The 25,485-nt window shown below is 56.8% G+C and overlaps 6 protein-coding genes across 6 annotated transcripts; 4 read left to right on the top strand and 2 right to left on the bottom strand.

Moving 5' to 3' along the window:
* Positions 1–361: 361 nt before the first annotated feature.
* On the top strand, positions 362–3,848 carry CCM_05404 (WD domain containing protein; the record flags this gene model as incomplete). The annotated part of the gene is made up of 2 exons (XM_006670548.1): positions 362–367; positions 420–3,848. The coding sequence occupies 2 exons, from the start codon at positions 362–364 to the stop codon at positions 3,846–3,848; spliced, it is 3,435 nt and encodes a 1,144-aa protein (XP_006670611.1).
* A 2,626-nt stretch (positions 3,849–6,474) lies between these two features.
* On the top strand, positions 6,475–6,726 carry CCM_05403 (uncharacterized protein; the record flags this gene model as incomplete). Its single annotated transcript, XM_006670547.1, has 1 exon — positions 6,475–6,726. The coding sequence occupies one exon, from the start codon at positions 6,475–6,477 to the stop codon at positions 6,724–6,726; it is 252 nt and encodes an 83-aa protein (XP_006670610.1).
* Positions 6,727–8,648: 1,922 nt separating this feature from the next.
* Positions 8,649–10,986, bottom strand: CCM_05402 (tRNA-dihydrouridine synthase 3; the record flags this gene model as incomplete). Its single annotated transcript, XM_006670546.1, has 3 exons — positions 8,649–8,730; positions 8,807–10,687; positions 10,748–10,986. 3 exons carry the CDS (start codon positions 10,984–10,986, stop codon positions 8,649–8,651), a joined length of 2,202 nt encoding a protein of 733 aa, XP_006670609.1.
* A 788-nt stretch (positions 10,987–11,774) lies between these two features.
* On the top strand, positions 11,775–13,466 carry CCM_05401 (conjugation with cellular fusion-related protein; the record flags this gene model as incomplete). The annotated part of the gene is made up of 1 exon (XM_006670545.1): positions 11,775–13,466. The coding sequence occupies one exon, from the start codon at positions 11,775–11,777 to the stop codon at positions 13,464–13,466; it is 1,692 nt and encodes a 563-aa protein (XP_006670608.1).
* Positions 13,467–13,858: 392 nt separating this feature from the next.
* On the bottom strand, positions 13,859–14,717 carry CCM_05400 (mitochondrial hypoxia responsive domain containing protein; the record flags this gene model as incomplete). The annotated part of the gene is made up of 2 exons (XM_006670544.1): positions 13,859–14,001; positions 14,084–14,717. 2 exons carry the CDS (start codon positions 14,715–14,717, stop codon positions 13,859–13,861), a joined length of 777 nt encoding a protein of 258 aa, XP_006670607.1.
* A 6,325-nt stretch (positions 14,718–21,042) lies between these two features.
* CCM_05399 (C2H2 transcription factor (Sfp1), putative) lies at positions 21,043–25,015 on the top strand (the record flags this gene model as incomplete). Its single annotated transcript, XM_006670543.1, has 6 exons — positions 21,043–21,170; positions 21,548–21,630; positions 22,219–23,290; positions 23,584–24,615; positions 24,670–24,850; positions 24,914–25,015. The coding sequence occupies 6 exons, from the start codon at positions 21,043–21,045 to the stop codon at positions 25,013–25,015; spliced, it is 2,598 nt and encodes an 865-aa protein (XP_006670606.1).
* Between the last annotated feature and the right edge of the window lie 470 nt (positions 25,016–25,485).

The following is a 25,485-nucleotide window of genomic DNA, read 5'->3' as shown; positions in this document are numbered from 1 at the left end:
TGGGCAACGCCCGTACTAGTATTCTTATACGCTACGACAATATAACGAACAATATCAGACCAACTGCAAGAATGAAGTGCTGAATGTGTGAATTGTACATTTGTAGACTAATAAGACGGTTTCGTGAGCATGGCGTAGCATTCTGGAGCCACCAATACTTGCACCTCCAAAATTGACCTGTGGAGCAAATTTTTGAGCTCTGTACAACATCACACGACAAAACGGCTTTGCAACCTGACGGCGGACAATCGTGAATTAATAGACATTATATGCATATCAATATCCGGACTAAAAACCTGTTGCATGCGTCCGCCGGCGCAGTCCCGCGACCGCACAGTTTGAGCACTTGCGCCCCTCCATCATGGCGGTACGTTGAAGCACCACAGGCCGCCTAGCCCAACACCACGCATCATCTCAAGCCACTTCACATGACTCTCTACGACTCAGGCCAAGACGCTGACACTATCCAGACGCACGGCGCTGTGAAGCTCCAAAGAGAGCTCGCGCAAGTGCCCATCACCGCCGTCGCCTTTTACCGCGACCCCGCCACCGGCGCTCTCTACGTGCTCGCCGGCGAGGACACCGACCTCGTCATCTACCGCGTCTCCGGGCCCGACGCCTCCTCCACGCGGCATGGCCTGCGCACCCCCGTGGCGCGCCTACGTATCCTCCACGCGCAGCCCATCCACGGTATCCGCGTGCAGCAGCAGCCCGCCGGCCGCCTGCTGCTCTGGGGCGGCTCGTCCGTCGCCCTGCTCCCGCTCGCCGACCTGCCCCTCGGCGGACAGGCAGCCGACACACCGCCACCGCGCTTGGCACACGTGCAGGCACCGGACTGGATATACGACGGCGCCGTGTGTCCGGCAGACGACGACCTCGCGGTGCTCGTCACGGCGCACAACGAGGTCGTCACGGTGCGGCTCGACGGGGGCGCGGCGCGCATCGCGTCGGCCCTGGTCTCGCCGTCGCGGCCTATGCTGTACGCGGCCCACGTGTGCTGGACTGCCGATGACGAGGTGCTCGTCGCGGCCGGCACCGTCTTTGGCGACATCCTGGTCTGGACGTACACTCTCGGCGGCGGCGCGCCGAGGATGCTGTATGCGCTGTCTGGGCACGAGGGCTCCATCTTTGGCGTGCACGTGTCGCCGCTGCTCGAGCTGCCCGGCGAGGCGAGCCCGGTGCGGCTACTGGCGAGCTGCAGCGATGACCGCACGCTTCGCATCTGGAATATTACAGAGGGCGAGGGTGGGGAACAACAAGGGGCGGACACATTGGGCGATACTGCGGCAGCGACGTCGGAGGTGTCAGATACGGGGTTTCGATGCGCGCCCGCCGTGTATGGCGGCGGTAGAGGGCAGGGCCGCGCCGATGTCAAGCCCATTGCGACGGCCATGGGCCACGCCTCACGCATCTGGGGTGTACAATTCGGCTTGCCTAACGAGCCCGCACTCACAGACGCCGAGCGCCGGGTCTGGGGTGGCGCGGACGGTCTACTGTCCGTGTACTCATTTGGCGAGGACGCGACGGCGCAGAAATGGCGCGTCGACGTGGCCGCTGCCCTGCGGGAGACGGGCGGCCTTGTCCACGACAAGACGTACACGCTGCACGACGGCAAGCACCTTTGGTCGCGGGCTCTCCTCTGCCGCGTCGAGGACGGCGTGCCGACGACCCGCGTCCTGGCCGGTGGCGCGGACAGCAAGATTACACTGGTCACGGAGACGGCAGACCCGGTGGGCGGCTGCGAGTACAGCGGCGCGGATACGTGGGACATGCACGATATTCTGTCGGCCATGGGACGGCCGGCGCCGGCGCCGGCCGCGGGCAAGCCCCGCAAGGAACTCATCGGCCGCTACGACTTTATCACGCCCGACGTGCTGCTCGCCGTGACCAGCACGGGCCGGGTGCTGCTGGGCACATTTACAGGTGCTCGGGCTACGTGGGAGGAGCTCGTGGTGGAGGATGAGACTGCGCGCGCGGACATGGGCCACGTGTACGCACTCAGGACGATCTGCTACGGCGGCGCGCTGCTGGGGTGCGTCACGGGCGGCGTGTACTACGTTGGGCTGCGCGACCGGCACGTGGTCCCGGTGGCCGGCCTCGCCGGCCGCGTGGTGGAAATCAGCGCGCTGTCGGAGACGGCGCGACGCGGTGCGACGGGGGACGTCGAGGCCCTCATCCACTTGCACCGCGACGCCGCCTCGGTGCTGCTCACGCTGGACCGGGCCACGGGCGCGGTCAGCAGCCAGGAGACGCTGACCGGGCTCGACAGCCGCTTCGTGGCCATGTGCGCCGCGCGCATCGACGACGTGATCGCCGTCGGCTCGCGGCACGGCTGGATCGCGCTCCTACGACGACAAGACGGTACCGGCACGCTGCGGCCGATCCTGGAGCGGCCGCCAACTAGCAGCGACGCCGTGACGGCCATTGTGCCGCTGCCTGCGAGCGCGGGCAGCCGCCAGACCAAGTACGTGCTGACGACGAGCCGCGACGGCGCCTACCGCATCTTCCAGCTCGACGTTGTCGCGGGCGCGCGGATGACGCTGCTGCACGAGACGGCGCCGCCGTTTGGGCCGTGGATCGAGGGCGCGTGGTTCACGGCCGACGCGGAGCTGGTCCTGTACGGCTTCCGCAGCACCGACTTTGTGGTGTGGAACGAGACGCGGCGCGAGGCGCTGGCGGCGTGGGACTGCGGCGGCGCGCACCGCACCTTTCGCCTGGCGCGGGACGGCGGCGGCGGCGGCGTGCGGGTCGCCTTTACGCGGACCTCGCGCCTCGCGGTGCACGCGCAGCGGGGGTCGTCCTACGAGCCGGTGCGGCGGGGCGGTCACGGGCGCGAGGTGCGGTCGCTGGCGGCGGCCGGCAGAGCAGGGGGCTACTACGTGGCTACGGGCGCCGAGGACACGACGATCCGGCTGTGGGCGTGCCCGGGGCGTGGTGGCGCGCTGCGGCCTCTTGCGTGTATGAAGCGGCACGTGGCCGGCCTGCAAAAGGTGCAGTGGGCCACGGCGGACGGCGGCGCCGCGTACCTCTTGTCGAGCGGCGGCAACGAGGAGCTGTTTGCGTGGCGCGTGCGCGCGCTCGACTCGGCGTACGCGGGGCGCGTGGCCGTGGTGTGCGAGGGCGTCTTTGCGGACAAGAGCGCGCGCGAGGACCTCCGCATCATGGACTTTGACGCGTCCCCCGACAGCGGCGGTGGCATGCTCCTGACCATGGCGCGGTCCGACTCGGCGCTCCGTACGTACCGCTACACGGCAGCGTCGGGCTTTGCGCTCGTCTGCGCGGGCCGGTACACCGGGGTCTGCCTCACGCAGGTGCGGCATCTGGAGACGAGCGGTGGGTTGCTGCAGGTGGTGACGGCGTCGACGGACGGACACTTGGCGCTCTGGCGAGGCAGCAGCAGCACGAGGACGTATGAGCTGGTGCAGACGCTCCGGGTGCACCAGAGCAGCGTCAAGAGCCTGGATATGGTGCGGCTCGCGGATGGGTACGGGGTGGCGACGGGCGGCGACGACAATGCGCTGGCGTGGACGCTGCTGCGGCTGCGGAACGAAGAGGGCGGCTTCCGGGCGGGGCTCGGCGCGATGGTGGAGAGGGCGCACGCGGCGGCCGTGACGGGGGTCGCGCTCGTGGAGATGCATGGAGAGGTGAGGTGCGTGAGCGTGAGCAACGATCAGTGGGTGAGGACGTGGCGGTTGGGCGAGGGCGGGATGCGGCTGCTGGGCGAGGCGTACAGCGGCGTGGCGGACGCGGGGGATGTGGTCACGCTGGCGAGGGGCGAGGAGGAAGATGCGAGAAGACCACGGGTCATGGTGGCGGGTGTTGGGCTGGAGGTCTGGCGGCTGGAGTGAGGAGAGGCAAGGTTGGGCGGCTGGAGCGAAGAGAGGCAAGCTTGGTGTTGAGGAGGGACGAGCATAAGACATGCGATCATGATGGGACTTTACAGGATACTACGGAGGATAAGCGCTCAAAATAGACATGGATAGAGAAAATGGAACAATAAGATGTTGCGTACATGAAAAGATAAAAAGGCTACGAGACAAGAAAATAATACAAGTCATTTTGTCCATGCAAGAGTTCAGCTGAGGAGGGGAGAGGCGTCATGGTGCGATGCTGTTTCGCTGTGCCCTTGTCTCTCGGCTCGGACACCCATGTCCTTGCATGAAAAGGAAAAAGGGCTGAGCAAGGCAGATTGTCAAAAGGAAGGGGAAGAAGAAAAAGACAGGCCGTGAGCCGGGGAATTGTTGGCCAGTTGGGTTGGTCGGATGGCCGGCGAAATGGTAGGGCGGGACACTAGTTGTGGTTATAGTTTAGCGTCAGGAACCGAAAAAACAAGTCAGCGTGTTGTGTGTGTGTGGATTTGGGCTCTTTTGCATTCAACCAATTTCACGCATCCAAGGGAGAAACGAGGCTGCCAGCCTGGCCAGCAAGGGAGGAGGGGCAGGGCATTCCAGAGGCGGAAGCCAGCGGAAGGGCCGGATTTGGTACTTGAATGGCACGAGCTGAATTGATTCGCAGAGCAGATTTGTAGGGTATAGGCTGTCCCTGGGCTATATGATAACATATGGTCTGGGGAGGAATGATGAGCTGGTTCGTCGGGCAGCGTGCCGTGTGAGAGCGTGTGTATTGTGCATGTGTGAAGCTGGGGGAACAAGCTGCAGTAGTCCAAACAAGTGGCGGGATACGAATGGTCCGGGCAACCGGGATCCAAATGCAAGCGATGACTCTGAGGCGGCGTCCGTGGCATTTCTCACTAGTCTTTTTTGAAGCTGATTCCGTGCCGTCTTTGTTCAGAGGGCGAGGAGAGACTCATCACACACAGAAGTACAGTATATCTTGGCGGACCGTCGCCCTGCAGGGCTGTCCCCGCAGGTAGTTGGGAACTTGTCAGTATTAATTTGTACCAGCCTCCTTTCTTCTTCACAAGCAGTAAAAAAGTGGCCGAACCAAAAACAAAAAAAAAAAAACTCAAAAATCAATTCCGCATCCACGCTTGGCACTGTGGACATGACCGGAGATGCCAACCGGGCGCGTAATATAGGCCAAGCTTCCCAACTATGCGTAGGGCAAAATTGATCGCGGTGCCCCCTGTCGCGCGTGGTTTTTACAGTGGTACCCCCAGTGGGTTTGCTTTCGACAGTAGTGGGTTTGGAGCGGGGAATCGTTGAAGAATGAATTGAATTTGCATGTCTAGGATTATTAGGATTATTAGGATTATTAGTTAGTAATAGTATTTTTTTCTCTTCATCTTGCTGGTTACCCGTCTGACCTCATCTTTTGCTCAAGCCGTCCCGTTTCATGTTTCACTGTTTCCGGGGTGAATCGTCGGTGTGCTGGAATGTGCTTCCCTGTCTCGTTCAGTTGGTTGTATTGCTCCGGCACCATGCGTCATGGCGGAGAGAAGAGAGGGCCAGCCGCAAGCAATGAAAAAGCAAGCCACTGTGCTCCAGCAGGATGAACTAGCGTTTTTTCCGTGCTACCTGTACAAATTAGTTAGGTACCTCACAGCGCTTTCATCTTGGGTGAGAGATGATGGCGTCGTGAACACGAGCCCTACAAACGCTAATCTTTCAGTAACCTTTTGTCTGGCCCGTGGCTGGAATACTGGTCTGCCAGCGGCTCGTAACCTTCTTCTGGCGTCATGGCCCAACACCCTCAAGGCTCTCCGAGGCTTTCCCTAGACCCAACCCGTCCATCCTTACTACCTTAGTACACAAGTTAGTAGTGTCAGGGTCTGCCTGCCTTGCCTTTCTGTTAGTTCCTCCCGTCAGCACACCTCGGCTTGCCTTCAGCCCGCAGCCCCCTCCTCGTACAGCTTCAGCCCAGAAATCCTATTTCGTCATGGTCAATAAAAGTAAAAATAACAGACTAAATAAAATAAAAATACACACGGACACCGGCTTCTCTCGTCCATTTTATTCACGCATGCCAGGTCCCTATACTCGGTAGGTATTCTATATGTACCTACCTTCTGCCCACCACTCATGTACATACATATCGATCCATGCTCTGCGCCGAAAACATCGTCTTGTCCCCCCGGCCTGCCACACCACACCACCCCCTCCCTCCTTCCTCTCTTGTTTCCTCGCAATGGGAATGCAACCATCGGCTGCTTCTGGTTCATGACTGTCACACTGCCTTAAAAGTTGCCGCCCAGCCATCGATGCGCCCGATCCTTACTTGTTTCTTGTCTGACCCGACCGCAATTCCACATTGCCTCTGTTTTCCTCTCTACGCCTCCACAGAGACGCACCCGCCTCCTCTTATATAAAATACTCAGCTTGGCACATCACTCGACACTTGTCCGCACCCTCGATAGTGTTTTTCTCGTCATCTCGATATCATCTTGGACTCGGAGCTTGACATACACAAGCCACACTCGATACCCCCGCCATCAACACGAGGCCACTACCAGTATCAACCACACAACAGCCAGCCAATTGACAACACATGCACCGATATACACCAATCGTCGCGATGAAATCGTTGACTCTTGCCCTCGCCGCCATCATGGTCTCGCCCATCTTCGCCGCCCCCATCGGCCCCAGCGGCCCCTGCCCAGACGTGAGTTGCTCAGGGCCAACCTGCCCTTCACACGCCCAAAATACTAACAAATCTTTCGTCGTCCAGTACAAGGTCGATGCCATCCTCAACGGCCAACTCGACCCCTCGGCATGCTGCTCCTATGGAACGTGCAAGGGCGACGTCGTCATCTCGGTCGGCGAGTGAAGCGTAACCCGGTCCTGCCCTCTGCCGCCTCGAATCAGCAGAGGAGCATGCTCACACAAAATTCACGGCGCCGTTCCTGCGTGTGTAAGACGTCTCAAGATGCGAATATGACGCGGTACTTGGTCCCTCTTGGACATGACCATCACCTGCCTAGACATGGCCATTGAACACGAGAGGAACGGTGCATGCATCGCCTTGTCTTTTCACAACGGAACTTTCTTGTCATGACTCACAACAATCATCAATTATACTCGAATCGCTCGACAACAAGCCAGTTTCACGGCACCCTTTCTTCGGCGTTTTCGCTGGCGGGAATGCCATTTCTTTCTTTATGGAGAGGAACGATGTCATTGTTGGGCGACACTATCAACTCACGCTGTTGTGCCACGACGCAGCTCTCTCTTTTTTTCTTTTTTTTTTTTGGCAGAAGCTGTATGGATTAGCATATTGGAGGGCAAAGCATACGACCCCCGAGTGTGGTGGGAGAGAAGTTACATGAACTTTTTAACGCAGCAATCACGGCGACGCCTCGTGCCAGCAGCAATACAGCAACAGTACAGCCAACTTGACTAATTTTGCCGTGCTATGCATTCGATATCCAATTTGTGTAGCCTCTTGCCTCTTTGTAGACGCATCCGCGAAGCCCTTGTTCTGGCGCTATTGTATGGCACGGCAGACAAGCCCTGGAACATTGTTTGAATGTGCTCCCCACCCGCTTGCCTCGTACGACTCGCTTCTCATCAGCCCACTAGTTACTCTGATTGCTCTCCCTGGATGCATTTTTGAGTCCAAAGGCAAGCATCCCAACAATGGTCCTCCCTCCCCCCGCAATTGTGACGACTGTGCACAGCGGAAAACAAATACGGGCTGGGGAGAGGAGCTGAGCAGCGGCGCACAGATGGGGAAGTTGGCGTCCGTGCAGCGCCAGCCGAATACGAAACGACCAGTAAGAATCAACAAGGCCGGTTGGGTGTCGAGGGCAAGAAACTTTATTTGCCATTGCGCGAGAAGTAATCCGTACGGGGGACGCCTAGTTAAATCGAATGCCCTTTTTTCATATTTCGTTGGCGGTTTCTTTCTGCGCATTGATCGGCGGGCCAAGACGGTGGCGCTCCAAACACATCACCGATCGGTGGCGCTGCCCGCCGGCGTCCCTTGTTCTGATGTGGTTCTTGTCAATCCGCTCTTTGTCGGCCTCTTCTTTATACGTACATATATATCAACGTTCGTTTTCGGCCCCCACGATGCTTGTGCGACCAGGGAAAATGGTCCGCGCTCGTTACCGGGTTGCTTGATGGAGAGAGTCGCTCGGAACGGGCGTGGACGGAGCCTTTGCTTTAGCTTGCACTCTAGAGGCGTGCTTCATCTGCTCACATCAAAAGAGCAGTGGGATATATAATTTTGGTCTTTTTTTTCTTCTCGTGCGATAAAGATCGTATTTGAGTCCGTTCTTCTGTCTGTGACAACGGGACATAAAATAGTTATCACATGGGAACGCCAGTCCCGCTCCACGGATCAGGGATTTTGGCTGCTGGTTGTCCGTTCATCATCTAATCACATTTATTATCTGGTCTATACTTTATCTAACTTCTACATGTTTCGTCTACTTGTCATTTAGTTTACTTGTTTTCTAGTCTATATTTCATCTAGTCTACAGTTGTTATCTACTCTTTCTCCGTTACTCAATCTGGGCGCCGATGTGTGGTGGGTTTCTTATTTCCGTCTTATTTGCATCAAAATTCAACTTGTGATGAGGGACCAGAATCTATTTTGCCATGATACGATAATCGGCCAAATCCAATCCAATCAAGTACAACCATTTCCAAATACACCATGTCTTTTTTGTTTCTGTTCAAGTACATCTGGCAAACTCCTCTTCCATGCATGTTCCCGCTCGCGACTACCATCCGACATCCCCGTGTTTAACCCTCGGCCTCGTACGAGTTGGACTTGTGCTTGGGCATAAACTGGAACCCAGGATGGCAAGGACCGAGGAACATTTCTCTGCGCGGAATCGTTAGTTTGGCATTACATCTACGACACAGTGCATCGCACTTTGCACGGGGGGGGGACGACTTACGAAATCTTGATCCAGTCCTTGTAGTTGGGCGATGCCAAGAGCGTCTCGAGGTCGTTGCGACCGCGGTACGCGGGCGGCCGCTCATTGATGCTCGGCGGCAGCCGCTCGAGCAAGCCAATCGGCACGTAGCGGTGGGCAAAGCTCAGCCACTCGAGCAGGAAGCGCCGTGTGAAGCCTAGTCCGAGCTCGTCGGAGCCCCAGGCCTCGAGGCCGTAGCGGGCAAACTTTTCTATGTACGCGAGGCGCTCCGACGCCGACTTGTCGAGGTACTGGCCCTTTTCAATCTCCTCAAAGAGCCAGGGCTTGACGAGGGCGCCGCGGCCAATCATGACGGTGTCGACGCGCGCCTCGTCAATGTTGCGGTGGTAGTCGACGTGCGAGTAGCAGTCGCCGTTGCCGAGGAAGAAGAGGCGGCCGGCGGCGGCCTGCGTGCGGGCGTCGGGCTCAGCGGCCGTGTCGGCGAGGGCGTCGCGCGTCGCGTTGTGCGCGCGGATGAGCGCCGCGCACTCGCCAATGTAGCCCCAGTCGGCGAGCTTGGTGTAGCGCTGCTCGCGGCTGCGGCCGTGGAGAGTGATGGCGGCACAGCCGGGGGCGCCGAGGCGCGCGCGGTGCTCCTTGGAGCCGAAGGCGAGCCGGTCAATGACGGTGGGCGCCGTCGGACGGGAGCTGCGCACGCCGGTGCGGATCTTGGCGGTGATGGGCACCTCGCCCGAGACGGCGTTCATGCCGCGAATCATGCGCTCCAGCTTGCCGTGGGACTCGAGCAGCGCGGACCCGCCGCCTGACTTGTACACCATGTCAATCGGGCAGCCGCAGTTGAGGTCGATGAGGCGTAGGTGCGGGCAGAAGCGCGCGAGCGCGCTGGCCGCCTTGGTCGTGACCCAGTGCGCGCTGCCCGAGATTTGCGCGCCAAAGCGAAGGTCGCGCGCGTGATCGTACAGGGGCACCGTGCTCGTGTAGGTGGGCGGTACCGTCTCCGACGTGTGCGCCTTCATGAGTGTCCAGTCCGCCTTGACGCCCTGCAGTAGCGGCATGCCCAGCGCCATCTCCGAGTACGTCAGCTGGCACCCCAGCTCGACGCACAGCCGCCGAAACGGCAGGTTGCCTTGCGTCGTCAGCGGCGCGAGCGTCGGCGTCTCGCGGCCAAAGTACAGGCGCCGCTTCTCGGACGGCAAAAACGGCGGGTCGACATACTGTGCGCGGTTGTCCTCGGCGGTGGCCGTTTCTTCTTCGCCTGCTTCGTCCTTGCGCCGGTGATGGTTCTTTTGATTGATTTTGGACTCGGCGTCCATCCAGGCAATGTACTTTTCAGCATCGCCAAAGTCGAGGCGCTTGCGGTTCATGTCGATCTTGACCGACATGGGTACAATGTTCACGACGTCGGGTCGCGCGTCGTCGACATCAGCACCGCCGTCCTCGTTGGTCTCGCCGTCGCGGCCCGACTTATCCACCAGGACCAGCTCTTTGCGGCCGTCGGCACGCGTAATCTCCTCCATGTGGCTGCGCACGAAGCGGCACTTCCAGCCAGACGGGCATCGGCCGTGCTGGGAAAACACGGGGCACTTGCCCTCAAAGGTCTCGACGTCGCCGCGGCGACCCTCGGCGAGATACTGGCGGATGTCGTGGCACAGGCGGCAGCGGTCGCCGAAGCGGCACTCGCGGGGTGAAAACTCGGGGGAAAAGGCGCGGCTGTTGCAGAGGGGCAAAGCGTCGTCAAACTTGCCAAAGGAACGCTCCGTGTTTTGACCCTTGGCCTTTTTCTTCTTTCCACGCTTGCCGCCGCCGTCCCTGTCGTCTCCGCCTTCACGACCCTCGGCGGCGTCATCGTCGGCAGGGGCCTCTTCTGCCTGACCGCGAAGATCAGCGGCGTCAATCAGATACCTAAAGCGCGGCGCGGGTCAGTTATCATTGACAGTCTTTTGGATAAGGTGGAAATCATACTCTTTCTTAATGGGGGCATATCCCTTATCTCTATTGTCTCTATCATCCAGCTTTTTTATAGAGCCGTTGTCTTGTGTAGCAGCACCATTCTGAGCGGTGACGTTTTGATCAACCGGAGCTTCAGCTGTCGTCGACTCTTCGACCCTTTGTCTTTTGGCGGCAGGTTCCTCAATCGGGGAGACTGGTCGCCCGTTGGTGGACTGATCAGAAGTAGCGTTTTGCGCGACCTGGTCCGTCATGTTGAGCGATCGTTGTGTTTGCAGCAAATGATGAGTATCTCAGTGAGGCGGTTGGCCAAGAACGAGGTGTAGACCACCGGGTACCTAGAGGCTACTATATTCCAATTGATAGTATCCAGAATAGTGAAAGATCAGCTTTGAGTGGAAATAAAATACGGCTGGTGATGTAAGTGAGATTGTAGAGAGGATGTTGGTGCTGTTGAACGAACGCAGGCGATAAAATTTCGACGGCGGGCTCGCAGCCGCAGCCGCTAGTTAGCGCAGCCAATGGGCTTACACAGCGCCTCTCGAACCGCCATCCTTTCACAACTCCAAGCCCAAGACGTCTGGAGGGGCGTACGACAGGAGGTATATTAAATCACTTGCCTAGTTCGTGGTTTCACAAATTTTGGTAACGAACGGCCAAAGCCGCTCCCTTTGCATACTTTTGTAGTGCTGTCGGCTGGCACGGAACCTCAAGAAGCACATTCAATAGCACGGCCAAATCAGCTGATTGACGACAAAACCCAACTATACCTGTCCAATTTAAATGATCCAAGATATACCTTGATTGGGATTGCCGTCGTTTTCCTAACCGTGGTTGCGGCAAGCCAAAGCGGCAATGAAATCGGATCTAAGCTACCAACTCCCCACCTTCAAACGTCGCGGGGCGGGCGCTCGCGTCCAGACCACAACCTCCCAAGTACAAGCAGCAACTCCAACGCGACATCATCCCCCACTCAATTGCACGACGTTTTGGGCAGGGGGTCATGCCGAATACCTGACCCGCCCACCATCTTTCGACGGCCATGGTAGACCTGGGCAAGTCGGCCCGCCCGCGCGCCGTGAGCAGCGCACAATCCACCACCCCCTCGATCGTCGCGCACCGCTCGCACAAGAGCCTCGTCAGCTCCCAGCCCGAGCGGACCAATATTTACGAAGACTCGGACGATGAAGGCGGCTCGGACGAAGACGACGACGACGACGATGACGACGACGACGACGACGATGATGCCAAGCCGCCGCAGCCGCCGCCGACGTCCCACCAGGCACTGCCCAGAAGCCACACGCCCGGCCATCTCGCCAGCAAGAGCGTCAACGACCGAAGCGCGGTCGCCGCCGCCACCAAGCAGGCCGCCGAGCTGGCCATCCGCCAGCGCTCGCAGTCTACATCTCAGTTGCCCCCGCGGCCCGCGACGGCCGGCCCCAGCAGTAGCAGCAGTAGCAAGAGCTACCCCAAGCAGCAGCAGCAACCGCCGCCGCCGCCACTGACAGCCGACGGCCACGATCGGGACGAGAAAAAACGGGGCTACGCGCGTACAACGGCGGTGTTGACCTCCAAACCCAATACGGCGTCGTCGCAGAGCACGTCGGCGGCGGCGCTCTCGCAGGTGGTGCCGCCGCCCCAGCCCCAGCCCCAGCCGCCCCCGGGCGAGCACGTGGCATTCCCGCCGCTGCAGGACCCCAAGGACGCGCTCGAAATGGCGCCGGCGCCGGCTTCGGGCATGTACTGGTCGCGGGCGCCCGTATCGGGAGCGGCGCACTCTCACCTGCGCGCGCACACGACGACGCTCGTCGGCTCCAACGTCTACGTCTTTGGCGGCTGCGACGCGCGGACGTGCTTCAACACCATGTACGTGCTCGACGCCGACGCCTTTTACTGGTCGGTACCGTACGTCGTCGGCGACATCCCCGCGCCGCTGCGCGCCATGACGTGCACCGCCGTCGGCCGCAAGCTCGTCGTCTTTGGCGGCGGCGACGGCCCGGCCTACTACAACGACGTCTACGTGCTCGACACGCTCAACTTTCGCTGGAGCAAGCCCAAGGTGGCAGGCGACCGCGTACCGTCCAAGCGGCGCGCGCACACGGCCTGCCTGTACAAGAATGGCATCTACGTGTTTGGTGGCGGCGACGGTGTGCGCGCGCTCAATGACATTTGGCGGCTCGACGTCAGCGACATGACCAAGATGACGTGGCGGCTCATCTCGGGCCCTGAAATGCCGAGCGGTAGTGGCGCCGGCGCCGCCAAGGACCAGCCGCCGCGACGACCCAAGGCGCGCGGCTACCACACGGCCAACATGGTCGGCAGCAAGCTCATCATCTACGGGGGCTCCGACGGCGGCGAGTGCTTCGACGACGTGTGGGTGTACGACGTCGAGACGCACGTGTGGAAAGCGGTGTCCATCCCCGTCACGTTTCGGCGGCTCTCGCACACGGCCACCATTGTCGGCTCCTACCTGTTCGTCATTGGCGGCCACGACGGCAGCGAGTACTGCCAGGACGTGCTGCTGCTCAACCTCGTCACCATGGCGTGGGACAAGCGCCGCGTCTACGGCCAGAGCCCGACCGGCCGCGGCTACCACGGCACCGTGCTGCATGACAGCCGGCTGCTGGTGGTCGGCGGCTTTGACGGGAGCGACGTGTTTGGCGATGTTCATATTTTGGAGCTGGCGGTGCACGCGTACTATTCGCAGATAAGCCATTTCACAATTGAGGTGTAAACGCAGGGACGAGGACAGCAGATAACATAGGATACGTGGATGGCTGGAGGATAATGAAACATGTACATGACATAATGAGATCTCGAATATTTGCAGTAATTGTGATTTTATGTATGCTATATCGTACAGAAAGCTAGGCTGTGACTAGCTGAATGAAGGTCAATTTCGCCCTGTTGGGTCATCTATGCAAAGTCTAATTCATGGACCTCCTTTCCACCCAAATGTCATGTGTCTTCGTTGGGGTTTTTATAATTGCGCAGCTTTTCCGCAAGCTACAGTGTATATTTTTACAGTGCCAAGCCAAGTGCTCAGTGTATGTCGGGAGATTTGTTGTTTTTAATGCGGCGGCCGGCTGGCCAGCTGCTTGTGATTCGTGGGCGTTGACAGAGCATTTACGCCTTGACGTCGGTCTTTTCGGACTGCTCAGCCTTTTCAGACTTTTCCAAAGTCTCCTCAGCGGGCTTGCTGTCGTTCTTTTTGGAAGCTTGATTGGCCTTGCGCTCAGCAATGCGCTTCTCCTCGGCCTCGACCATGTCTACAAACTGTTAGCCATCTGTTTCCCCGCAAGCCCCCTCAGCGAGGGCGGTGGCTACTTTCAGAGGGGGGGTGTCTCTTACCCATCCAGAGGTCCTGGCCCTCGTACTCCTCCTTGTGGACGCGCTTCTCGATGAGGTGCTTGTGCTCCGGGTCGTTGGGGTCGAGGACCAGGACCGTCTCCCAGCGACCGCTGCCCGACTTGGCGTCGTTGACCTCAAAGGCGGCCGAGACGATGAGGACGGCGAGGGTCAGGCCCTGGGCGTAGACACGGGCCTGGACGAGCTTCTGGGCTGTGCTAACGGGGGCGCGGCCGACGAGGGCGAGGGCGACGGCCATCGAGGCCAGCCAGCTGGTGAAGACGATGCTGTAGCGGTTCTCCTTACCCCAGGCCATGAAGCGCTGGTAGGTGGTCTCGTTGTCGCGGGCCAGCTGGGCGGCGCGCTGGCTCTTGTCCTGGTACCCCCACATGGGGTCCTGCGAGCGCTGGAACTGCGTCGAGCGCCGGTCGGCGTTGACGATGGCGCAAAAGGTGGCTGACGAGGTGACGAGGAAGGAGCGGAAGGGGAGCGTCAGGCCGCGAAAGGCAGGGTAGCGGCGCGACGCGAGAACGACGCCGCCGAGGCCAATGGCCAGACCGGCGCCGCCGCCGATGAGGCCGCTGTTGACGACGACCTTGTAGTGCGCGGCCTCTTCTTCCTTGCTGAGAATCTTCATCTTTGCGTGGTGTGTGCGGGGGGGAAGGGGTGTCTGGCGGTCGGTTGGATTCACTGGATCGGCCGGACAATGGACAATTGAAGTCGGCGAGGGCGAAAGATGCTGTATCAATCTCTCGAGGAAAGATGTATCGCAGGGTGAGCTGCGTGTGCTGCGATGATGCGTTGATGATGAGATTGCCGGAATCAGAAATGACGCTGTTGCCAGCTGGAATTTAGTGGGCCTGGTCTGGTTGGGTGTCTGAAAGCTACGCACTGAAGATGGCCACTTTCAAGCCGAAAGACTCTGGTGATGCTATGCGAATTAAATATAGCCGCTGAAACTTGCAAGACTGGCGAGTAGGATTTTTTCGGGCACGCTCTTGTTCATATATCGCGGGAGAATGACATGGCGTGCCGGAAGAAACTCGTACGATAATGGGCAACCCGAAGCCGGTTGCCATCCGGGCCACCGAGCCGAAAAAAATAACTTGCCGAGACCCCCCGAGAGTGCCCCGAAACGCTGCGTCATATGTAGCTGAAAAAGTGCATCTCCGTGGTGGACAGTCGTCGATGCTCATGGAAATAAATTGGTCATTGTGCGTAACCGGAAAGGATACATGTGTTCTTTCGGGTTTTATTTTGCCCTTGCGCGAGCGCGATACATCGGCCAACCAACCCATCATCTCTTGATCGCTTGCACGACGCCAGGGCCGTACCTCACCGGCCCGTGTCACTCACGGCTCATCGCTTGGCATACACTAATACCAGCCACAAGTGTGTAAAAATAAGTGTATTGCGGGCTTCAGATCTGGAGTAGAGGAACTCGTTGTGCTGTTAGCACAAGCTCTATTGCATCCTCGACCCCCTGCTCACCATCACATCGAGAAGTCCGTCAATAAATTGCCTGATAGTCAAGTGACGATTGGCAGATCAAAACCTCCCTCGCCATTGCTGTGCACTTATGACTCAATCGATATTATTCCCTAGAAATTGTGCAAGTGCAGAACACTCAGGTCCAAAGGCTTCGAGGATAGCTGGTGGTTTCTCAGATTCTAGCTGCCTCAAGCGATAACGCGTTTCCATTTAAAGAGTCAGTCCTGTAGATAGAGTAATAAATTATAAAGATATAGATACCCAACAAGATCTCTTATCCTCAGCTACACCTGCCTTTATGCCTTATGAGTTGTAGGGAAGTGGGAGCTCCATAGAACATTCCGCGTGCGCTGGTCACAGTGGCAGCGAGTTGAATGTATCATGACTCTCAGAGCCAATGTACAATATAATCCGAGGAATTATAAAGTGTGTCAGACTCGACGAATTGACAAATTGTCCTATACTCATCGCCCGCGACAACGTCCAAATGATCAACTGCGAAGAACAGCATGGGGTCGGTCGAAGGCCAGCATGAAGAGATGATAAAAGGGCAAAAAGCAAACATAGAAAGACCCAAAAGCACCAGAAGAGTCCGTGGGACGGGGAAAGTAAAAAAAATATTATGAGAAGGACGAGCGATATGCGAAAGCAGGCTCGACCGAATGACCGTGGGGGCTTATATAGCACTGATGCTTTCTGAGGAAGCCCTGTCGCAAACGATTGGGAGGTTACTTTAGTAAGCAATTGGTAAATTGTACTATGCCTAGATGATAGGGTTCTTTTTCAATTCTTTGTAGTAGCTGCCACTGCGCAACGAGCTGGGCAACGGCGCGTAACGTCCTCGTTTGTCGAGATGTCATCATGTAGTACAGTAACTCCCCCCCAGCATGGCAGCTACACGGTATCCCGGTAAACTACTGTAGTAGATGGCCTCTGGCATCTACAGATACGGGTGTTCATGAACCAAATTGCATGTCATACGCGGACTGGCCAACGCCGGGTAGGCCTGCCTTCTTTGGTTGAGTACGAGCTGCGGCTACACGTCCTGAGAGGACGTCTGCGATCAATTGAACGAGGAAATCGGCTACGCAAGCTCTTGAATGAATTCCGGCGAGGTCAGTAAGTAAATGACCTTGTTCAACAATGTAGTAACGAACACGAACGCGGCTACCAACGATAAATACACCCTCAGCAGGGTGAGTGACTCGTCAGTGGCAATAGAGTCAGATGCGTAATAATACCAGCCAATGACTTGTCCGCTCTCGGCGGACAAGAGCCGCGTTCATACAACGACGTACATGGATACGGGCACAGTGCCTCCTCGACAAGGACCAGGCTCTTACGGACCTCGTGATAACTAAATGAAATCTCAACATGCGGCCAATGCCAGCGTACAGGCCACGCGCCCCAAGGTCGGGCGAACGAGGGGCGATCCAGAGTGCGGCTAATACAGGAACATGCGTCCATACGATGGGTGTCCCTGCAATGCATCGATGCGTAAATAAGTGATACTATTAATACTATGAATAGGGGCCAAATAACGTCTGCATGCGGCCGCGGCGCGTGGGTCTCTCGGAAGCTGCCGCGAATACCGCGCATGTTGCACTTGTACTGGTACCCTCTCCAGGAACCAGGCAAGTTCAGTAACTAATAGTTAGCGCAAAAGAACAACAAAGAGAACAAAAGGATGGAGATTGTGCGCGGGCGCAGCCTCGGCAGAGGTGGGGGAGGCCGGTGACACCGAACAGACATGGAGGCTCAGGGCCGATTTTCATTATTAGTGCCTTCCTCGTTATTGTAGCTCCCACCTAGGTAGTATTAGATATTGCTGGCCAAGCCAAGCATGTGCATTGCGCGTACCAGCAACTAGTTGGTCACCAAGCGAAGAACATGGCGAGTTGCATGCAAGTTGCACGAAATAGGGTCTTGATCCGCCACATGTTTCATCGAAAGAGAAAAATAGCAGCAAAGCACTTAGAGGCCAGCGTATAATTGTGTCTCTATAATTAGCTGTCACTTATTTACAAAAAAAGGTGACACAGGCGGTGAAACCTGGGCGGCCGGTTCTTGTCAGATGCGTCTTCGTTGACGACGGCGGGCAATTGCCGTCGCGGTCGGCGTCTGGGTGCGCATACCCGGGACTTTGGGACAGGGCATCATGACCACAGTTGTTGATTCAGTTGCTAGATTCAGCAGGGTTGGTTTCCGAGGAGGGGCCAGATCCTTGTATGCCCGAGGGCTAAAAGCCCACGATTCAATTGCACTCGATGAAACCTAGTTTAACCAAGGGTCCAATCGTGAATACCGTGCTGTGCTGATTGATGGTGCTCTCACGCGACAGGTTTGGATGGGGTCGCTTTGTGCAAGACAAAAAAGAAAACCCAGCGGACCGCGCTTTCGCCCTGGTCAAGAGCGGCGAGCCTGTAACTACATAACTTAGTACCTAGTACTGTAATAGTTAGTTCAAATAATCATTCGTTACGAATAGTTATCCACAGAAACCAGGCTCCAGTTAATTAGTTTCGGGGCTGTGGACCACTTTATGAGAGAAGATGAGCGACTCGATGGCTGTTCCGATGGAACAAAGTGGCAAGGAACCCTACAACCCCTACAACCATACTGTAGGTACCTACCTCCTAGTGGCCACAGCGGAGCGCCTCTGTAATAAATGATAGAAGGCTTCTGGAACGACCCCATTCGTTCCATGCAGGTCCCTCATCACGCAGTGGCAAACATTGAGACGCCCATCACGACAAAGGGCAGACCTAGTAACAGGTTGACCGAATTCTTACGCTTCAGAGTCGGCAGCATCGATATAATTACCTAATGATATTCTGCAGTACCTAGTGGCAAGGGATGACGAGACTTGTTGCCCCTGTAAATAGGCAAAGTCAATCTGCGCCATCACGCGGGCGAGACGCTCTCTAGCAGTCTTTGAGGCTCCCGGAGCTGAGGCGTTCGCTAACTATCGGGGCCCTGCGGTTGATCGGCGTGACAGCGAAACGTGGTGGCGTCGAGTCTAATTCTCGGCGGCTGACCAGGACACTCAGCGCACATGCAGTAAAAGACGTACGAGTCGGATCGCGACCAACAAATACTCATAGGCCGATATCTAAATACCTAGGTACCTACCTACCTAGGTACCTGGTGGTTGGGCCTGTCCCTCTGGTTGAATTTCTCGCCGAGTGTCACCAGTCTGTCCATGTCGCCGCCGAATACAGGCACCTGCTGGTACTTTAATCATTATTAGTGGACTTCAGTGTCTTCAGTGTATGACTCAGGTGGCCTTGGCCAAGACAGCGCCATTACAGCCCACCCATATTTAAAACAGGGTCACCCATGTGGCAACGAGGATTTGGTTCATGGGCATCAGGCATCTCAGAGCATTCACGATGGGCTCACAACAGAGGTCCTAGTTATCGAGGGGTTTGTGAGCCTCTAAAATACCTCCTACCGTAACGCAGATCCAAGAGCACTGCCACTTGCTCTCGCGAAAAATAACGACGTGCGGAATGCAGCAGCTAAGTCAACATACATCTGGCCCGGCGCTATAAACGCTTAGTGCAGGCTAGAACAGACCGCTGATTCCGGTGGTGGCCGCGTTCCGCCAGCACCTAATCTTTTTACGCTGCATCCGCAACACCATCGTTATTGTACGTGTTGCTCTCGGGGTAACTGCTACAAGGTTGCACCGTAGTACTGTGTATTAGCTTGTGCTTCCCAGATCATCAATACCTACCTGGTAGTTAGGAGGCGGGTAGAAAGGGGTTTCACCACTGCGTATCACTCGGCTCCTGCTTCAACGAGTTGGTGGCGCAGGAGATCAAGCACGCCCGTGAGCTGATTCGAGGCTGGTGGTGGAAGCATCAGACCACACCTAGCTGCATGTCTAGGACTTTCTGAGCCAGCGGGAATCGTCGCCCGCCAGGCTCCAAGTAACATCACCCTTGCCCGGGAAGTGGGCGGTGACAGACACGCATGAATATCCATGCTGTCTTGCAGCAGCCACAAAGTAACGTGCAGCACAACACAGAGCCCGAAGCGAGAGCTGTAATAGTATGAGAACGATATGCTCGAGGTAGCTGCCAGCAGGAAAGGTGAGGATTGCATGGACATGCCATTGCTTGCCAGGTCTTGGTCCATTCCGTTATTTCAAGCACCAAAATACTTAGGCTGCTAGGTCTCCGTCCCGGTTAGACAAAGCAGAAGCAGAGGTACAGGCTGTAAGGCTGTATTTGTCCCTTGAGCCTGTTGATTCTCGGCCTACCACAACTCCTGCCCGATTCTTCAGTAACTTACCGGGTTCAACTTATTGTTATTAATAAATCATTTAATGAGGTGCAACGTTGTACATACTGGGACGGATGTGCACGTATCACGTCTCCACTCAACAGACACTTCAAGGCTGCACTCGAGCTCCCTCGAAAAGAAGCATGAGGTAAAGTGTGTATGTATTAGGGAGACGCATCGTTGGTTGATGTTGATTACATACTTGGCCAATCATGTTCATTCAGTCCGAAAGCGCCTGGTCTCGAGATTGCTGCTAGAGTCTCCTTGCATGTACAGAGTACACTGGGAGTATTGAGGTCTCTGCTCATTCAGGCTTAGTGTGTTGGCCAGGCCCAAAGCAAGAGTCATTCGGGGTACCTAGCGAGGCTAGATGGCTGGCTGGCTGTACCAGAAACAACAGTTTGGAAGCGGCGCACGCCTAGTTACCAATAAGTTGTATGAAACGTTGAATCTGGCGTACCTAGACTCTTGGAGTTCCCCTTGGTAAATGTGGGCAAAGTCTCGGACGGAGCATAACGAAAGGACCATTTACACTGCTCCGACAAGCGAGATCTGGAGTTTTGACTGTATATGTATATTACTGAGTAACTGACGGGGATTCGTCACATAGCACGCAGGTAGGGTACCATCTGCGTAGGTATACAGTAATTACCTAGTCAAAGTGTAGCGAGGTAAGTTGATGGCTGCCACAAACCACGGCATGGTCGGATGACTATTTCTGTCCCGACCCTTTAAAGAAGTTTGCCATACATACGACCCTGGCTTAGCCTTCTGGGCGTCGCCAACCAACAGTGATGCGGCTGCGGCTGGCGCGGTATGAGGACTAGTCAAACTAGGTAGTTAGCATCAAGAGAGCGCCCGCCGAATTGGTAGGTTTGCGGTGGCCGCAACTGGTGTGGTGGATGGCTGGCGACTAGCCTATCTTTAGGTAGGTAGGTCGTAGATGTACCAAGTACATGTCGCTCAAGTGCATGAAATCTACGGAGCAGTTAGCTGGTGTATGTATTCCGATGAACCTGGCCTGGAGATGCTGAGAAGTGGCTAGATGGCTGCGGGCGTCGTCTGACGGGATGCGAAGAAGGAGAAGGAAAAAGGACACACACACACAAAAAAAAACACGAACGAAGCCATGCTTACTGTGACTTGCTGCCTGCCAACCCCGTAGACAGTAAGTAGATAAAATGGCGAGAGCGAACAAGCAGCCGACATGCACGGCAACGCAAAGTGATCCGTTTGCTGGTGCATGGTGCAAGTCGGTGTCGCAGAGAAAACAAGCCACCTATTTGTTATCCGCTGCATACCTACCTATGCATGTCTTTGATAGAGCCTTGCGAGGTTGAATAATCACTGCCACGATCTTTCTGGGCGCATCGAACTATCGCCACTCGGCAGCGCATTACCCAGGTATCTACTTAGGTACCTACCTCCTATCTATCTACACTAAACCTATCAGCAGCCTCGCCACTCAGCCGCCACCCAGGTATCTGGATTACATCTTTGACGGCAGCCTCGCTGGTCGAGAAACTACCGACTGTCGAGATATACAAGCGCGAGTGATAGTTGGAGTTCGCTTCCTACTCTTTGTTTGACTCACCGCCGCCACGATTTAGTATCGAGCCAACCAACCACGCCAGGGGCCGTCCCCCCCCCATATCCGCGTCACACATCCAGACTCGACTTACACAGCGTCGACGCCGGCAAGTCATCGCGCATTGCCAGAGCCAGCCGGACAATCGTTCAACAAGGCGAGTGGACCTCATCAGTCCCTAGTTATAGGACCCCCCAGACTTTGCTTCTATTACACGCATATTCAATAAATAGCCCCGAGTGCGGGCGCATCGACGAGGTTGCGGATAGCTAGCGTCTCCTTCAACAAGACTACCTCTTAGGTACTCGACCGGGCTGTGACACCAGTCAACCAAGTGCGGCCGAACCAAGCCCAGGCCCAAACCAAGGCAGACACCTGGTACAATGACACTGTATACAGCAGAATAATACGTCGGCAGCCGTGTTGGTCTTGCGATTCTCCCGGGGATTTCTGGGGGGAGGGACTTCCATAATCACTCCACCCTGACCGTATTTCTTACCGCTGTCCCCCGTGGGTTCTCACTTCTGGGGCAGCACTCAGCACTCTCGCACGATTCGGATCACCAGCAACGTGTCCGAGTAAATTTGGACGAACAAAGCCCGCGGAAATTATCAAGTATACATGTGCAAGATATAAATTAAGGCAACAAGACTACAGACAGGTATTACGACAGTGAGCAACAATAATCTATTGAAAGGCGTATGCACAGAAGCGGCATACATCTTGGAGCATTGAGCGGCAGCGCAAACAAGGCGCAGCGCAGCCACAGCAAGCGAGAAAGCGATGAAGCGGGCTCTACAGTGGCTCGGGGGTGCCAGCACCGCAGGCACCGCAGAGGAGCTACCAGAGGAGCATCAGCACCAGCCGGCCAAGCAAGCCAAAAAGGCCGCGGAAAGCGATGCAGCTATATCTAGATTAGCTGGATGCAGCAGCGACAGACACGGACTACCGGACGGGGATTCGGAATCTGGGGATTCGGAATCGCATGGCTGCAGCGACAGCAGCTGCTATTACGGAGCAAGCTGCGGGAGTACGAGGAAGGCGACTGTTGGCAGAGGCAGAGGCAGAGGCAGAGGCAGAGGTAGAGGCAGAGGTACAGGGAGAGGCAGAGGTACAGGCAGAGGCAGAGGTAATACAGGCAGAGGCAGAGGCGGCACATCTCCCCAGGAGGTACCTGTAAGAGTAAGTGGCCTCGATACGGCCCCTGGAACAGCCCCTGGAACGCCCGCTCCTGGACTCCTCAGCACCTTGTTCCGCGCTGAAGCGGATACCCAGGCCTTGTTGCAGCAGCCGACAGGCCCTGGACGTGGACGTGGTGGCCGTGGTGGACGTGGTGGACGTGGTGGACGTGGTGGCCGCGGTGGCCGTGGTGCTGCTGCCGGTGCCTCTGCTGCTGACAACTCGTCAACTTCCACCAACTCGCCCATCTCTCTCCTCTCCACATCCTCGACTCCCTCACCATCCTCCCAACCCGCCACCCCCCCCGACTCGCCTTCCCATTTACAACCTTTTCCCAACTCGTTCGACCTGCCTATCCGATCCCATTATTTCTCACCCTCGCCTGAGCACGACTCTAATTTACCCGCCCCTCTCTTCGACTCCTACCCCCGTGACGACGATATTCCCTTGGCCGCTTTCAAGCGCCCCGACACAGATATGACGACCGGTCCCATGGGCCGCTCACGGCAGGACTCCTTTGTGAGCACCGGCCCCAAGCCCATCTCAGTCAACAACCAGAACCGCGACAGCGTCAACCGCAATCGCAGAGAGTCGCTCGCCGGCAGCCTCATGGGCGGCGCGAGCTGGGGTGGAATGTCCTTCGGCAGCTTCGTCCGCGATGAGTAAGTAAAATGCCCCTCACCCAACAACCACCAACTCGGCCCCCGACGTCCTGCAAACAACCCGTGATACCTTCACCAATCATGACTGCACTTGCATTTGTCCTCCATTACCCCTCTTCCAGTGTCGCTCGCCCTTGCGACCGCCCACTGCCTACCCGCTACCCCCAACACCCATTTGCACTTCCCTGTCGGGCATCATGTCACTTTTTTTTTTAGGCTGCGGGGTGCCACTCCAGTTGTCGCAACCGACTCATTGTATCACCATGACTAACACCTCTTCTCCTAATTACCAGCCTCATGATGACAGGCACCTCCCCCGCAGTTGGTAATGCCGGTGCTCAGCCTTCCTCATCCTTCCACTCCTCGTCTTATCTGCCCAAGCTCGAAGCCAACTTCATGCGCGACTTCACATGCTGCGGCAAGACCCTTCCTAACCTACACGATTTGCTCCATCACTACGAAGAAGCGCATACCCAGCCCAGCCCCAATACGGCTCGCAACAATGCTTTCGGCCAGTTTGGCGCCCAGATGGGCATGCAAGGCAGTTCGCAAATGTCAAGCTCTAGGACTACCCCGACGCCCGTCCCAGGCAACATGCAAGGCCTTGGCCAGCAGCCTGGCCAGCAACAGGGCGGTCTTGACGTTGTCCAGATGAATGCCCTCAACGCCAACATGCACGATGACATGGATGCCGTCGCAGACATGGAAATGGACGATGCAGTAGGCCCCATGGAGCTTGATGACAGCTCGCGAATGACGCATACTCGACAGATGTTCGGCCAGCAACAGCGACCTCAGCTCGACATGTCGCATGCCGGCTTCCCTCAGGCCCTGCGCACCTCCCAACCGACTACGCCGGCCGTAGCTAGCTTTGGCTTGCAGAATAATCCAACCGTCTCCTCCGTCAATACTCCCACCCTCACTACCCAGCAGCAACATCAACTCTCCCAAGGGGGTACGCATATGGATGACATGGACGAAATGGAGGGTGATTTGCCCGGCATGCCCATGGGCGGCAACATGAATTCGCTTGGCGATATGGACTTTTCCAACGGTAACCCTGACGACGAAGACTCGAATTTCTGCATCAATGATCCTGGCAAGCATCTGTTCAGCCCCAACGGCGCTTTCCCACCCGGCGGTAACCGCACCATCCAGGCCCAACTCGCCCAGCTTGGTCTTACCCAGGGCCAGTTTGCCGACCCAGAGACGAACAAAATATTGCTCCAGCGCTTGCAGACCATGATGATGCCCGAGGAACACAAGCCGTTCAAGTGTCCAGTGGTAGGCTGCGAAAAGGCCTATAAGAACCAAAACGGTCTCAAGTATGTGACTCTTCCCTTACTTCTGCCACGGTCATGACTAACAATTCGCTCCAGATATCACAAAGCCCACGGCCATCAGACTCAACAGCTACACGAGAACGGAGACGGTACATTTTCCATCGTGAATCCCGAAACTAGTGCGCCATATCCCGGAACTCTTGGTATGGAGAAAGAGAAGCCTTTCAACTGCGACACTTGCGGCAAGCGGTACAAGAACCTCAACGGTCTCAAATACGTACGTTTATACCTGTCAGACGACGCCGTACAACGCTTCATACACATATTAACATATTCACAGCACAAGGCGCATTCGCTGCCCTGCAACCCCGAATTCAAAATGCAGGCCATGGCTGCTGGGCTGAACTTGCCTGGAATTACTGAAGATGTCCCCCCTTCGTGACGTGGCTGATCACATTTTGTGTGGTGTCTGAGACGCCGCTACCGGTACAAATTCGCATGCTGGCCCCATGCGTCTATACATGCAAAGCTGCAATATATGTAACCCGACCTTGTTCAGCCGTTGACGGTCTGGCGAGCTGGGCATTATTCTGGGGGCAGGCCCCAAAAGGCTGGCCTTTCATCTTGGTCTACAAAAGTGTTTTCACGGCTTCTAGGTATCCTCTTTTTGGTTGACGGTTCACGGTTCATTGCAATGGCGTTTCTTGCACTTTGTTTATCGCCCCCTGGTCTGGCGGTGACGCTCAATACGGATCCTCGCCATATTGGCAGGGCCCGAAAGTACCTCAAGGGCTTTCTTTTCCTTACTTAATTCCCACGATTCCCAAAAGGCCAGTTTGCCCCGTGCCGATCCTTCTGCAGAGAGCTCTGGACGGCCATCCCCTCCAACAATACTCACCCAGCTCTCGCGCC

This window comes from Cordyceps militaris (genome assembly GCF_000225605.1).
Source record: "Cordyceps militaris CM01 unplaced genomic scaffold CCM_S00004, whole genome shotgun sequence".
Classification (NCBI taxonomy): Eukaryota; Fungi; Ascomycota; class Sordariomycetes; order Hypocreales; family Cordycipitaceae; genus Cordyceps; species Cordyceps militaris.
This window is presented reverse-complemented; position numbering and strand designations above follow the sequence as displayed.